General features: G+C 48.2%; 1 protein-coding gene across 1 annotated transcript; it reads left to right on the forward strand.

Annotated features, from left to right (window-relative positions):
* Window positions 1-9,078: 9,078 nt before the first annotated feature.
* Window positions 9,079-13,444, forward strand: LOC120398632 (ecto-ADP-ribosyltransferase 5-like). Its single transcript, XM_039526182.1, has 3 exons — window positions 9,079-9,243; window positions 10,610-11,330; window positions 13,036-13,444. The coding sequence occupies exons 1-3, from the start codon at window positions 9,079-9,081 to the stop codon at window positions 13,059-13,061; spliced, it is 912 nt and encodes a 303-aa protein (XP_039382116.1). The 3' UTR covers window positions 13,062-13,444.
* The last annotated feature ends 1,188 nt before the right edge of the window (window positions 13,445-14,632 follow it).

Here is a 14,632-nt window from a genome sequence, read left to right on the forward strand (position 1 = left end):
TGAAGTCAACAGGGCCTGATGAAAAGCATCCTAGAATATTCAAGGAGCCGGCTAAAGAGATATCTGAGCCACTAGTGATTATTTCTAAAAACTCATGGAAGATGGGAGAGATTCCAGAGGACTGGAAAGGGGAAATATAGTGCCCATCTATAAAAAGGAGAATAAGGACAACCTAGGGAATTACAGACCAGTCGGCTTATCTTCAGTACCTGGAAATATACTGAAACAACTAATTAAGCAATCAATTTGCAAACACTTAAAAGATAAGAACGTGATAAGTAACAGTCAGCATGGATATGTCAAGAACAAATTGTGTCAAATGAACCTAATCTATTTCTTTGAAAGGGTAAGAAGCCTTGTGGATGGGAGGAGATGGTAGATGTGGTATATCCTGACCTTAGTAAAGCTTTTGATACTGTCTCACTTGACCTTCTCATAAACAAACTAGAGAAATACAACCTAGATGGAGCTACGATAAGGTGAGGGCATAACTGGTTGGAAAACCATTCCCACAGAGTAGTTGTCAGTCAACCTGGAAGGCCATAACCAGTGGGGTCCCTCAGGGATCAGTTCTGGGTCTGGTTCTGTTCAATATCTTCATAAACTTATTGAGGTTGCAGGAAAAACCATCCCGATGTGTAGGAAGAAAAGTAAATATGGCAGGCGACCAGCTTGTCTTAACAGTGAAATCCTTGCTCGTCTTAAACACAAAAGAACAGCTTACAAGAAGTGGAAGATTGGACAAATAACCAGGGAGGAGTATAAAAGTATTGTTCAGGCATGCAGGTGTGAAATCAGGAAGGCCAAATCACACTTGGAGTTGCAGCTAGCCGGAGATGTTAGGAGTAACAAGAAGGGTTTCTTTAGGTATGTTAGCAACAGGAAGAAAGTCAAGGAAAGTGTGGGCCCCTTGCTGAATGAGGGAGGGAACCTAGTGACAGAGGATGTGGAGAAAGCTAGTGTACTCAATGCTTTTTTTGCCTCTGTCTTCACAGACAAGGTCAGCTCCCAGACAGCTGCACTCTGCAGCACGGTATGGGGAGGAGGTGACCAGCTCTCTGTGGAGAAAGAAGTAGTTCGGGGCTATTTAGGAAAGCTGGACGAGCACAAGTCCATGGGGCCGGATGCGCTGCATCCGAGGGTGCTAAAGGAGTTGGCCGATGAGATTGCAGAGCCATTGGCCATTATCTGTGAAAAATCATGGCGATCGGGGGAGGTCCCGGATGACTGGAAAAAAGCTAATGTAGTGCCCATCTTTAAAAAAGGGAAGAAGGAAGATCCAGGGAACTACAGGCCAGTCAGTCTCACCTCAGTCCCTGGAAAAATCATGGAACAGGTCCTCAAGGAATCAATCCTGAACCACTTAAAGGAGGGGAAAGTGATCAGGAACAGTCAGCATGGATTCACGAAGGGCAAGTCATGCCTGACTAACCTAATTGCCTTCTATGACGAGATAACCAGCTCTGTGGATGAGGGGAAAGCAGTGGATGTGCTATTTCTGGACTTTAGCAAAGCTTTTGATACAGTCTCCCACAGTATTCTTGCCAGCAAGTTAAAGAAGTATGGGCTGGATGAATGGACGGTAAGGTGGATAGAAAACTGGCTAGATAGTCGGGCTCAACGGGTAGTGATCAATGGTTCCATGTCTAGTTGGCAGCCGGTATCAAGTGGAGTGCCCCAAGGGTCGGTGCTGGGGCCGGTTTTATTCAATATCTTCATTAACGTACTGGAGGATGGTGTGGACTGCACCCTTTCAAATCTGTGGGGGAAGGTTGTTTGTTTTTGTCCTTTGTGTGTTCTCTCTGGATCAGCGAGGAACTAGGGCAATGAAAATACATCTCCCTAAACCATATCTGAACTAAGCATCCAATAGTACAGAAATAGTAAGTAATAGCAAGGAAATGCATTAGATTGTCTTTTGTTTTAGCTTGTGAATTTTCCCTGTGGTAAGAGGGAGGTTTATCCCTTCAAGTTTTGCTTAGAGGGGAAATCCTCTGTGTTTTGAATCTGATTGCCCTGTAAATTACTTCCCATCCTGATTTTACAAAAGTGCTTCTTTTACTTTTTCTTTATAATAAAGTTCTGGTTTTTAAGAATCTGATTGGGTTTTTAGGAGCCTGGGGGGATATTTTGGGGAAACAGGAACTCCAAGTGGTTCTTTTCCTGAATCTCTGTCTGACTCACTTGGTGGTGGCAACCTAAGCTGGTAGAAATAAGTGTAGGGGTCTTTCATGTGGGTCCCCGCATCTGTACCCCAGAGTTCAGAGTGGGGAGGGAACTCTGACATAGGTGTAGAAAAATCAGGCCTTTGGGCTTTTATATTAAGTCCCCCAATGACTTCAGATGGAGTTGGGGGCACCCAGCTCAAAAATTAGACTAAAGGAGTTTTAAACCGTCTCTATCAGATTTCACTTCCTTGGTTCTTGTGTTGTCAGAAATCTCCCAATTCTCCTGTGGCCAAGACCTGAATTTCCAACATAAAACTAAAATAGGAAAAAACTTTGCCAATGAGGGGTGAAGGATAACCCCCGTTTTTCCCTCCATGATAAAGGGTTTGTTCTGCTGCTTATTTTCCTTTTGAGAGTCACTTTCAAAGTTTATTGGAATGTTTTTTTTTCTCCCTTCCACGCTCCAAATTTGATCAATGTTTTCATAAACACCACCCATCAAACTACCGGATTTAATCTAGCAGACAAAGGTGCGATGAGACCCACTGGCTGGAAACTGAAGTTAGCAAAGGTCCAACAGAAAAGAAGACACATTTTAACAGGGAGAGCAATTGACCTTTGGACCAGTTTGCCACAGGCCATGGCAGAGTCTCCATTTAAATGGAGCCTGAGTATTTCTCTAAAAGACATGCCGTAGCTCAAAGAGAGGTGATTGGCCTCAATGCAGGAATCACCGGGTGAGACTCTGTATGTAGTGTCACAGGTCAGAGTCTGATCATAACGCTCCCTTCTGGCCTTCAAATCTGTGAAGGTGTGAGCTAGAGCAGCAGATGGAGAACAGACAGAGCCTCCATGAAAGCCACTAGGGGACTTCACTGTTACCTCACTTTTATGAGGGATGCGCCACGTACTGCAGTGATGAGCAGCAGGAGGAGACCTTACGATCGACAGAATCTGGCCCTGTCATTCTGAGTGAGCTCTGTTGCACTGATAACAGGGGGCTGACACGTGTTGCGATACTTGGGCTTAGAAATTTACCTAGACTGTGAGCTCAATTGTGAGAAAGGTCAAGAGACGTAGGAACAATTGAGATCAACAAATGTTAATGGGAAAAGGTGCCAAAGGGACACACGCCGAATTAGTCTAAACAAAAAAGTGACCTAATATAATTCAAATGCTGTGTGAAGATCGTGCCTGGTAAACAAGAAAAGTGGGACTGGAAATGGATGAACTAGAATTGGTGTGTTGTAAATTAGGCTTAGTTCATGGACCAGGCAATGATGGATGGGCTATTGCACCCGCCAGTTCCCTTTTGGGGCCCGCCACAAGAGACTGTGTGGGAAAGACTCTGGGGGCTACTGTGACACTGGCTGACTGAAAGAAAGGGCTGGAACGAACTTCACCATCACAGCTGCCACCCCTATGATCTCCTGGGATCCTGTGCGCCTCTTTAAATTTAAACCTTGCAGGCAAGGCGTGGCCATCTAGGGGGCAGAAGTAGGACTTGTAAATATTGAAACTGTTACACTGGAAGATGCGCAAAGCTGCCATCAGCTGGATGTAGGATCACAGACAACCACGGACCTCGTTAAAGCCAATGGGTGCTGAGCACACCCACGCTGACAGCAAGAGCAGGCAGACCTCTTTAGGGAGGAGAAACAGCTGAGGATGGTGGGGGAAGTGCCCAAGGCATGAAGCCGTGTGGCAGGTGGCAGCAAACCCATATGGACTGAGGGGGTCTCCCTGCCTGCCAATGCAAGGACTAGGAGACCTGGGGTCAGTTGTGTTTGCAGGAGGCAGGAGGGCAAGAAACAGAGCAGACAAGAAGACTGGAGAGAGGGACAGTCTAAAGGAGCAGCTGAAAGGAACTGATTGTTCCTTCCTAACTCGAGTACTTTCCATTAATCCTTATTGAATTTCATCCTCTTTACTTCAGACCATTTCTCCAGTTTGTCCAGATCATTTTGAATTTTAATCCTATCTTCCAAAGCACTTCCCAGCTTGGTATCATCCGCAAACTTCATAAGTATCCCCTCTACGCCATTATCTAAATAATTGATGAAGATATTGAACAGAGCCGGACCCAGAATCAATCCCTTCGGGACCCCGCTCATTATGCTCTTCCAGCATGACTGTGAGCCACTGATACCTACTCTCTAGGAACGGTTTTCCAACCAATTATGCCCCCACCTTATGGTAGCTCCATCTAGGTTGTATTTCCCTAGTTTGATTATGAGAAGGTCATGCGAGACAGTATCAAAAGCCTTACTGAAGTCATTGTGTACCACATCTAAACTTCCCCCCACCCATTCCACAAGGTTTGTTACCCTGTCAAAGAAAGCTGTCAGGTTGGTTTGACATGATTTGTTTTGGACGAATCCATGCTGACTGTTTCTTGTCACTTTATTATCTTCTAGGTGTTCGCAAATTGATTGCTTAATTATCCTACTGATCAGCGAAGGCTGAGAGTGCAGAGCGATAGACCAACCCCTGCATCCATCTCCAGCAACAATAAAAAATAAGTTAGGGGCAGAGCATTTAAGTTCCACATGAGAGCCAGGGAGCAGAAGGGGTCTGGTAGAGATTGAGCTCCGCATTATTCCTATTTAAAAAAACAAGGGAATTCCCAGAGGAAAAACTTTGGCCCAGACCCTCAAAAGTATTTCTAAAGTCTCTTAAATGTTTTAAACTAATGGACCTCAGCTGAATATCTGTGTCACTGCCTTGTGAGCAGCAGCACTGCCACTGCTGGCCTCAGAGGATAGCTCCTCCAGGAGGTCTGTGGCTAACGCTGACTTGTCACCCCACTCTAATAGTTTTCATTTCCACTGAATTGAGAAGGATGTGGCTACTAGGGGCTGAGGGCTACTGGCTTCACACTTCACTAAAGATGAGAGGGGTGGGCAGGAACTGAGTTCACACCTTTTCTGCTGCTACTGGGTTTAAGGTGACTTGCAAAGGGGGAAATAAACTGTGTTTGTATTTTGTTTGTCTTTCACGTCTTTAAGCTAGACAAAGGGGACCTGAATCTTTTAAAATTCTGGTTGGTTCGTTTTGTACTTCAGAAATGTGGAGAATATCAAGCCTTTTTGTTGTTGTTGTTGCTAGAGAACTCCTTGGAGGAGGGGAGAACTACAGCAGGAGTATTTTCATCCCTTAGTGAAAGGGCATCAGGGTTTTCACACAGAGAGTTTTTCTCCCAAGTGTGTGTCAGGCATTTGAGTTAAGTAGGTTGTCATAAACATATAGCTAAGGGTAGCATAAAATCCCTCCTTTACCTGTAAAGGGTTAATCCCTCCTTTACCTGGAAAGGATTAAGAAGCTCAGATAACCTAGCTGGCACTTGACCAAAAGGACCAATAAGGGGAGAAGATACTTTCAAATCTGTGGGGGAAGGTTGTTTGTTTTTGTCCTTTGTGTGTTCTCTCTGGATCAGCAAGGAACTAGGGCAGTGAAAATACATCTCCCTAAGCCATATCTGAACTAAGCATCCAATAGTACAGAAATAGTAAGTAATAGCAAGGAAATGCATTAGATTCTTTTGTTTTAGCTTGTGAATTTTCCCTGTGGTAAGAGGGAGGTTTATCCCTGTTTTTGTAGCTTTCAAGTTTTGCCTAGAGGGGAAATCTGTGTTTTGAATCTGATTGCCCTGTAAATTACTTTCCATCCTGATTTTACAGAGGTGCTTCTTTTAGTTTTCTTTATAATAAAGTTTTGGTTTTTAAGAATCTGATTGGGTTTTTAGGAGCCTGGGGGGATATTTTGGGGAAACAGGAACTCCAAGTGGTTCTTTTCCTGAATCTCTGTCTGACTCACTTGGTGGTGGCAGCAGTACTCATCCAAGGACAATGAAGGATTTGTGCCTTGGGGAAGTATTTAACCTAAGCTGGTAGAAATAAGCGTAGGGGGTCTTTCATGCGGGTCCCCACATCTGTACCCCAGAGTTCAGAGTGGGAGGGAACTCTGACATAGGTGTAGAAAATCAGGCCTTTGGGCTTTTATATTAAGTCCCCCAATGACTTCAGATGGAGCTGGGGGCACCCAGCTCAAAAATTAGACTAAAGGAGTTTTAAACCGTCTCTATCAGATTTCACTTCCTTGGTTCTTGTGCTGTCAGAAATCTCCCAATTCTCCTGTGGCCAAGACCTGAATTTCCAACATAAAACTAAAATAGGAAAAAACTTTGCCAATGAGGGGGTGAAGGATAACCCCCGTTTTTCCCTCCATGAGAAAGGGTTTGTTCTGCTGCTTATTTTCCTTTTGAGAGTCACTTTCAAAGTTTATTGGAATGTTTTTTTTCTCCCTTCCACGCTCCAAATTTGATCAATGTTTTCATAAACACAATCCATCAAACTACCAGATTTAATCTAGCAGACAAAGGTGCGATGAGACCCACTGGCTGGAAACTGAAGTTAGCAAAGGTCCAACAGAAAAGAAGACACATTTTAACAGGGAGAGCAATTGACCTTTGGACCAGTTTGCCACAGGCCATGGCAGAATCTCCATTTAAATGGAGCCTGGGTGTTTCTCTAAAAGACATGCCGTAGCTCAAAGAGAGGTGATTGGCCTCAATGCAGGAATCACCGGGTGAGACTCTGTATGTAGTTTCACAGGTCAGAGTCTGATCATAACACTCCCTTCTGGCCTTCAAATCTGTGAAGGTGTGAGCTAGAGCAGCAGATGGAGAACAGACAGAGCCACCATGAAAGCCACTAGGGGACTTCACTGTTACCTCACTTTTATGAGGGATGCGCTCACGTACTGCAGTGACGAGCAGCAGGAGCAGACCTTACGATCGACAGAATCTGGCCCTGTCATTCTGAGTGAGCTCTGTTGCACTGATAACAGGGGGCTGACACGTGTTGCGATACTTGGGCTTAGAAATTTACCTAGATTGTGAGCTGAACTGTGAGAAAGGTCAAGAGACGTAAGAACAATTGAGATCAACAAATGTTAATGGGAAAAGGTGCCAAAGGGACACACGCCGAATTAGTCTAAACAAAAAGGTGTCCTGATATAATTCAAATGCTGTGTGAAGATCGTGTCTGGTAAACAAGAAAAGTGGGACTGGAAGTGGATGAACTAGAATTGGTGTGTTGTAAATTAGGCTTAGTTCATGGACCAGGCAATGATGGATGGGCTATTCCACCCGCCCGTTCCCTTTTGGGGCCCGCCACAAGAGACTGTGTGGGAAAGACTCTGGGGGCTACCGTGACACTGGCTGACTGAAAGAAAGGGCTGGAACAAACTTCACTATCACAGCTGCCACCCCTATGATCTCCTGGGATCCTGTGCGCCTCTTTAAATTTAAACCTTGCAGGCAGAGGTAGGACTTGTAAATATTGAAACTGTTGCACTGGAAGATGCGCAAAGCTGCCATCAGCTGGGTCTAGGATCACAGACAACCACGGACCTCGTTAAAGCCAATGGGTGCTGAGCACACCCACGCTGACAGCAAGAGCAGGCAGACCTCTTTAGAGAGGAGAAACAGCTGAGGATGGTGTTGGAACCACCCAAGGCATGAAGCCGTGTGGCAGGTGGCAGCAAACCCATATGGACTGAGGGGGTCTCCCTGCCTGCCAATGTAAGGACTGGGAGACCTGGGGTCAGCTGTGTTTGCAGGAGGGCAAGAAACAGAGCAGACAAGAAGACTGGAGAGAGGGACAATCTAAAGGAGCAGCTGAAAGCCCGGTAGCAGACCCTGGTAGAAACCTGAAGAGAGGATTTTGGGCCCTGGGTATGGGCTGCATGGAGCATTTTTGGTGCTGTGAGCAAAATAAATTGTTTCGTGCTGTTTGATTCCTTGTGCGTTCGCAGACACAGGACTTGGGACAGTCTTTGGAAATCAACAGACCCGCAGCCACGGAATCCCCGACTGCCAGCAATTGCTGCTCCCAGCTGGAATGCCCTGGGGGGCCCCAAGCTCTAACTAGGCCCTGGGCCCAAAAGGGGCAACGTTGTACTGTAGGGGGCTCCCCTGGGGTGGTCTCTGGCGAGAACTGCGCTCAGAACGGCTCAACTGTGTCCTCCACTGCTGGCAAGGGCAGGAGAGTCCCCTGGGAAATAGTCACTTTAGGGAGGTGGGGGACCCCCCCATCCCTTGAAATGGCTCAGCCTGTGCGTTTGGAGCTCCACCCATGGCCCCCGTTTAAATCAATGGGAAGGCTCCCAGGGGCTGCAATGGGTGTCTGTCGGATCTGCCCCGGACGCTGGCATGTCCTGGGCAGCGCTGGCTGGGCTCCCGGGTGTATTGGAATCTGGGCGACGTGGTCTCTCGCCCCTGCGACAAACAGGAGACTGTGAAAGGTAGCGAGGCGGTTTCCTGTCTGAGGGTGGAAAGGCAGCGAGGTGGTTTCCTGTCTGAGGGTGAGGAAGGAGGGGGTAGACTCACAGGAACAGTCTCTGCAGGTTCAGCACAGTATAAGAGAGTGAGTCCCTTGGTCTGAGCTTCACTCTGAGCCTCCCAGGGCCATCCAGCCTTTGGACCTGCAGGTACAGTCACATCTTTAACTCTTTGGGTCAGGTCCATCCCTGGGGTGAGCCCCCTGGGGGGAAGCATGGCGACAGGTCAACCTTGTCTCTTCACTCAGACCCAGGGTTTTAAGAGCGGCTCGTGATTTGGGGGCCACAATTTTTGGGACCCGACTGAAAAGAACTGAAAGGGGTCAGATCTTCGGGGGTGGGAGGCTCTGAAGGTGTCTCAAGTTACACTGCTAAAAATCACTCGTGACTTCTCAAAATTTAGTCCTAAGAAAATGAAACACGTCTGTGTTTAAACTTCAAAAAGAAACAAAGAAAAGTTTTTGCCCAACTCTTTCCCCAGCCTGTAAAGGTCTTTGCTTGTTTACAAGGGTTCCTGCTCTCCGGCTACCCGTCCCTCTCCTGAGGTGGCTCAGGGGAGTCTCCAGAGATGACCCCAATCACCTTGGAACTAGGGATCCAGGGCAGGCATTTCTCTTGGTTGGTGTTGAGATTCTCATGGAATTTTCTTCCTGTCCCCCAGGTGAAGATGACATTTTTGCTGATCACCGTGACTTACCTTTGCGCTTACACATTGATGGACTCAATCGATGCTGTAATGTTGGTGAGACCCAATGCCGTCTAGTTATGTATCTTTGTGCTGACCCTAGTACCTGACAACTTTCCATCTAAAAGAATTTGTCAATGGTGAGGTCTCTTGGGGGACTTCCTGGAGTCTCTGGCTCCTGTCTCTTCTGGGGTTATAGAAAGCTCTGTTTGGAGCAGGGTTTTCTCTTGGTTTATTTGTGGGGGGAGCACTGGAGGAGGTAGAAGGGGCTGGCTGATGCTGGGAATGTCGTCCTGGGTTTGGTGAAGAAGTTCTGTCCAAGAGGAAGGTATGTCTGTGTTCCCTAACGGTGGTCAGACCTGGATTAGTCTAGTCTCCTCTGGAACCTCACTGCAGAGCAGATGCCCTCACCCGGGAAATGCTTTGTACCAGGGATTAAATTTAGCTGGGGCTGTCGGGGCTGGAGCTGTGGTCAATGTTTTCAAACCCGTAGGAGCCTCGGCATACCCCGTGGAGCTGAAATGCTGAGCCCCAGTGTCCCCCGCCCCCACTGTGGGGCTAAAGTCCCCGTGCCCCACCACCACAGGGCTTAAGCCTTGAGTTCTGGTGCCCCTCTCTAGGGCACCGAGACCCCCCCCCCCGCAGCTGAAGCCTGGAGTCCCAAATGGGGGTAGGGCATGGGGGGCTCCAGGAAAGTCTCTGAAGGCAGTACCACCGCCAGCAGCAGCGCAGAAGTAAGGAGGGCACGGTATGGGATTACCACCCTTACTTCTGCGCTGCTGCCTGCAGAGCTGGGCACTCAGCCAGCAGCCGCCACTTTCCAGCTGCCCAGCTCTGAAGGCAGCAGTGCAGATGTAAGGGTGGCATGGTATGGTATTGCTAACCTTACTTCTGGGCTGCTGCTGGTGGAGCGCTGCCTTCAGAGCTGAGTGCCCGGCCAACAGCCACCGCTCTCTGGCCGCCCAGCTCTGAAGGCAGCAGAGAGGTAAGGGTGGCAATACTGCGACCCCCCGCCCCTAAAATAACCTTGTGACCCCCGGCAACTCCCTTTTGGGTCAGGACCCCCAATTTGAGAAATACTAGTCTCCCCTGTGAAATCTGTATGGTATTGGGTGAAAGCACAAAAAAGATCAGATTTCATGGGGGGACACCAGATTTCACAGAGGGAGACCAGATTTCACAGTCTGTGACGCATTTTTCATGGCCATGAAGTTGGTAGGGCCCTACTTATGAGTTTGTTTGGTAAGGGGAGCGCTCTCTCTCTCTCTCTCTCCCTCTCTCTCCTTGTTTATACCAGGGAAAATCAGAAAAAATGTCTCCTGGTGGCTGGCCCAGCCCAGTTCCACTGGTGCTAGCCATGCTGGGAGCCCGGCAGCCATCCACCCCCGGTGTTTTATATGCTGTGTCATTCCAGGTGAATTGTCAGCCAGTGCTGGACATGGCATGCAATGCTTTTGATGACCAGTATATCGGCTGCACAGAGGACATGGAAAATATAATCAAGTCTAAACTGCTGCAGCAAGAGAAATCAATGCACAAGGTGTTTAACAAAAGCTGGGAAGCTGCGAAAAAACAATGGAATAAGATTAAGAAAAACCTCTCTCTTCCTATAGGGTTTAAGGATGAGAATGGAATAGCAATCCTGGCCTATACCAGAGGAGATAAGATACCTTTGTACCCGGAATTCAACAAAGCTGTGAGAGAGGCTGGTAAATCCCGAGCTTATTATCTCAAACATTTCCCATTCAAAGCCCTTCATTTTTATTTGACCAGAGCATTGCAGCTCCTGAAGAGAGACTGTGCTGAGATGTACGAGACGGAGGTGTACCGGGGAGTCAGTTCTCTCCACTTCGAACCCAATAAGAGAGGTAACATGAGCCGGTTTGGGACATTTACCTCTTCATCTTTAAACAGGAGCGTAGCTCAGACATTTGGCTTGGACACATTCTTCACCATCCGGACCTGCTTCGGGGTCCGTGTTAAAAACATCTCTTATTTCCAAGACGAGGCAGAAGTGCTGATTCCAGTCAATGAGATATTTAGGGTGTCCAACTTCACCAAGGACAAGAACAGCAACATGTTTGTCCTCCACAGCACAAATCAGACCTTCAGCCGCTACAACTGCGCCTACATAGGTCAGTAGGAGACTTTGGGTCCAATTCTCCCCACCCTGGGTTGTCACTTCAGTGGTGTCATCTCTTGGGGTATTTTTATCACAAGTCTCATGCTAGCTGGGTTTCTTCTTAAAGTCCCTGCTCCTGGAATCAGGTCATTCTGGGACAATCTCAGGTGGCGCAAAAAGGCTGCAACCTGGCTGGTGGCGGCCAGCAGAGAATTTCTCTTGCTGGTGTAAAGGCAGCATAAGATGCTCCTGTGTCAACTGCTCCCACCCCACATCTGCTGGGCGGGTGGGGTTTCTGAGGGCAGGGAGGGGGCAGGGGAGAGCAGAACAAGTGTGGGGGGTGATGAATGTCCCTCAGCTGTCGCTAAGCCATCTCCCATTCTGGTGCTAGGCAGGCCGGGAGAGAGGCTGGAGATGTTTAGAATTGACTGGGCAATTCATGGAGGGGCCTTTCTAACTCCAGGAGCCAGGCTGGGAAGAGATTTGTTACTGCCTGGGCAAGAAGAAGAAAGTTGTGATCTGTATTCTAGTAGTGCACAGCGTGAGATCAGGGCCGGTTGTGCTATAAAACTCAGAGCCTTGCCCTGAACAGCTCTCAGTCTCAATGGACAAAACAGACAACAGGTGGGAGAAAGGAAGGATCCTTGCTCCTCTGTTACCAATGGGAAATGGAAGCACCGGCTAGATGAAGGTGACCTAGCCATGATCACCCAGGGAATCCGCTGCAGGGCCAGGGACAGAACCCAGATCTCCTGAGCACCCCCCACGGTCTTAGCCACACGCCCATTTTTCTGTTCCTCCACTGGGCTAATGGAGCGTATTGATGCTGCAGCACACGGTAAAAGCAGCAAAGAATCCTGTGGCACCTTATAGACTAACAGACGTTTTGCAGCATGAGCTTTCGTGGGTGAATACCCACTTCATCGGATGCAACAGGATTCTTTGCTGCTTTTACAGAACCAGACTAACACGGCTACCCCTCTGATACTCAGCACACGGTGACATCTCTCCGACGGGGTTAGACGGGAACCCCCTGCATGACTTTTTCTGCTCTCCCAAAAGGCATTGCGGTTCTCCTCATATACACGGCAGCCGTAATCCACTGCTTTCCTACCACACCTTCCTTGCAAGGATTCAGCGCATCCCGGCAGCACCCCGGGGATGTAGGCAGAACCCGCATTGCACAGGTGGGGGAACGGCAGGTCGCTAATCAATGGCAGAGATGGTGACTCCCAGCCTCATGCTTTCACCACAAACAATAACCCTTCTTCAGCGGGTGAGCTGTTCCTTATACCCCTGCAAAGAGACGTGGGCGCTTCTGGTATCTTCAGCGTGCTGCTCTCCAGCGTCCGGCTTGTTCTAGCTCTCACCTACTGAGTGAAACCCAGTGACCATTTTACTGTGACTGCAACCCAGCAGGCTGGCAGGGGAGCTGCCGTTTCTGGGGCGTTCTGTCCCAGGGGGTTTCCCAGTGAGGTCACTAAGCAGGCTGAATCGAGGGCCACCCAGAGGATTCAGGGGGCCTGGGGCAAAGCAATTTTGGGGGCTCCTTCCATAAAAAAAGTTGCAATACTATAGAATACTATATTCTCGTGGGGGCCCCTGCAGGGCCTGGGGCAAATTGTCCCATTTCCCCCCTCCCCACCCCCCACCCCCCCCCCGGACGGCCCTGGCTGAGTTAGACTGCAATTAACACAGGCCTTCTCTTTGCATTCCAGGAAAGAAAGGGCGACGGTGTCCCTAGCGCTCTGAAGGATTTCACGCAGAATCTGACATCCGGAGCACGGCCTGGATATGCTGAAGCAGAAACCACGTGAAATGTTTGCTTTGCTCTTCTTCGGTCCCTTGTGCAGCCCACTTATGTTCCAAGATGCTATTAAACAGCCAGTGCTTGATGGGTAGTAAGCTGACCCTCCCCAGCTTGGCAGCCTGCCAATGATTTGTCAACAGATCACCACTAGAGGGCATGGGAAATCTTCCGCTGGATTTGCTTGCTGCATTTACAGACAAAGCCTCCTACTTGGCGGTATTTACTATGCGTCCATCCCATGTTATAGTTAACTCTGAACCCTGCTTTGTGTCATCTGGGCTACAGACATGAGCAGCTGCTGTGCTGAGCTGATGATTGATGCCACTTATTTAATAAATTTGCTATAATTAATGAGAAGTACAGAGTCCTGACACCCTATTTTGTCACAAGTTCTAACTAGACTGCTATGTAGGTATTCAGCCTCCCCCCCACAGTCTCTTGGGGCAGGCCCCAAAAGGGAGCGGGCGGGTGGAATAGCCCATCCATCATTGCCTGGTCCATGAACTAAGCCTAATTTACAACACACCGATTCTGGTTCATCCACGTTCAGTCCCACGCTTTTCTTGTTTACCAGGCATGAGCTTCACACGGCCCTTGAATTACATTAGGAGATTTTTTTGTTTGGACTAATTTGGCGCGTGCCCCTTTGACAACTTTTCCCATTAACATTTGTTGATCTCAATTGTTCTTACATCTCTTGACCTTTCTCACAGTTCAGCTCACAATCTAGTATCAGAGGGGTAGCCGTGTTAGTCTGGATCTGTAAAAGCAACAAAGAATCCTGTGGCACCTTATAGACTAACAGACGTTCTGCAGCATGAGCTTTCGTGGGTGAATACCCACTTCTTCAGATGCAAGTGGTGGAAATTTCCAGGGGCAGGTTTATATATGCAAGCCAGAAGCAAGCTAGAGATAACGAGGTTAGTTCAATCAGGGAGGATGAGGCCCTGTTCTAGCAGTTGAGGTGTGAAAACCAAGGGAGGAGAAACTGGTTCTGTAATTGGCAAGCCATTCACAGTCTTTGTTTAATCCTGAGCTGATGGTGTCAAATTTGCAGATGAACTGGAGCTCAGCAGTTTCTCTTTGAAGTCTGGTCCTGAAGTTTTTTTGCTGCAGGATGGCCACCTTAAGATCTGCTATTGTGTGGCCAGGGAGGTTGAAGTGTTCTCCTACAGGTTTTTGTATATTGCCATTCCTAATATCTGATTTGTGTCCATTTATCCTTTTCCTTAGAGACTGTCCAGTTTGGCCGATGTACATAGCAGAGGGGCATTGCTGGCATATGATGGCATATATTACATTGGTGGACGTGCAGGTGAATGAACCGGTGATGGTGTGGCTGATCTGGTTAGGTCCTGTGATGGTGTTACTGGTGTAGATATGTGGGCAGAGTTGGCATCGAGGTTTGTTGCATGGGTTGGTTCCTGAGCTAGAGTTACTATGGTGCGGTGTGCAGTTACTGGTGAGAATATGCTTCAGGTTGGCAGGTTGTCTGTGGGCGAGGA

The sequence above is a fragment of the Mauremys reevesii genome, linkage group 1 (genome assembly GCF_016161935.1).
Source record: "Mauremys reevesii isolate NIE-2019 linkage group 1, ASM1616193v1, whole genome shotgun sequence".
In the NCBI taxonomy this organism is placed as follows: Eukaryota; Metazoa; Chordata; order Testudines; family Geoemydidae; genus Mauremys; species Mauremys reevesii.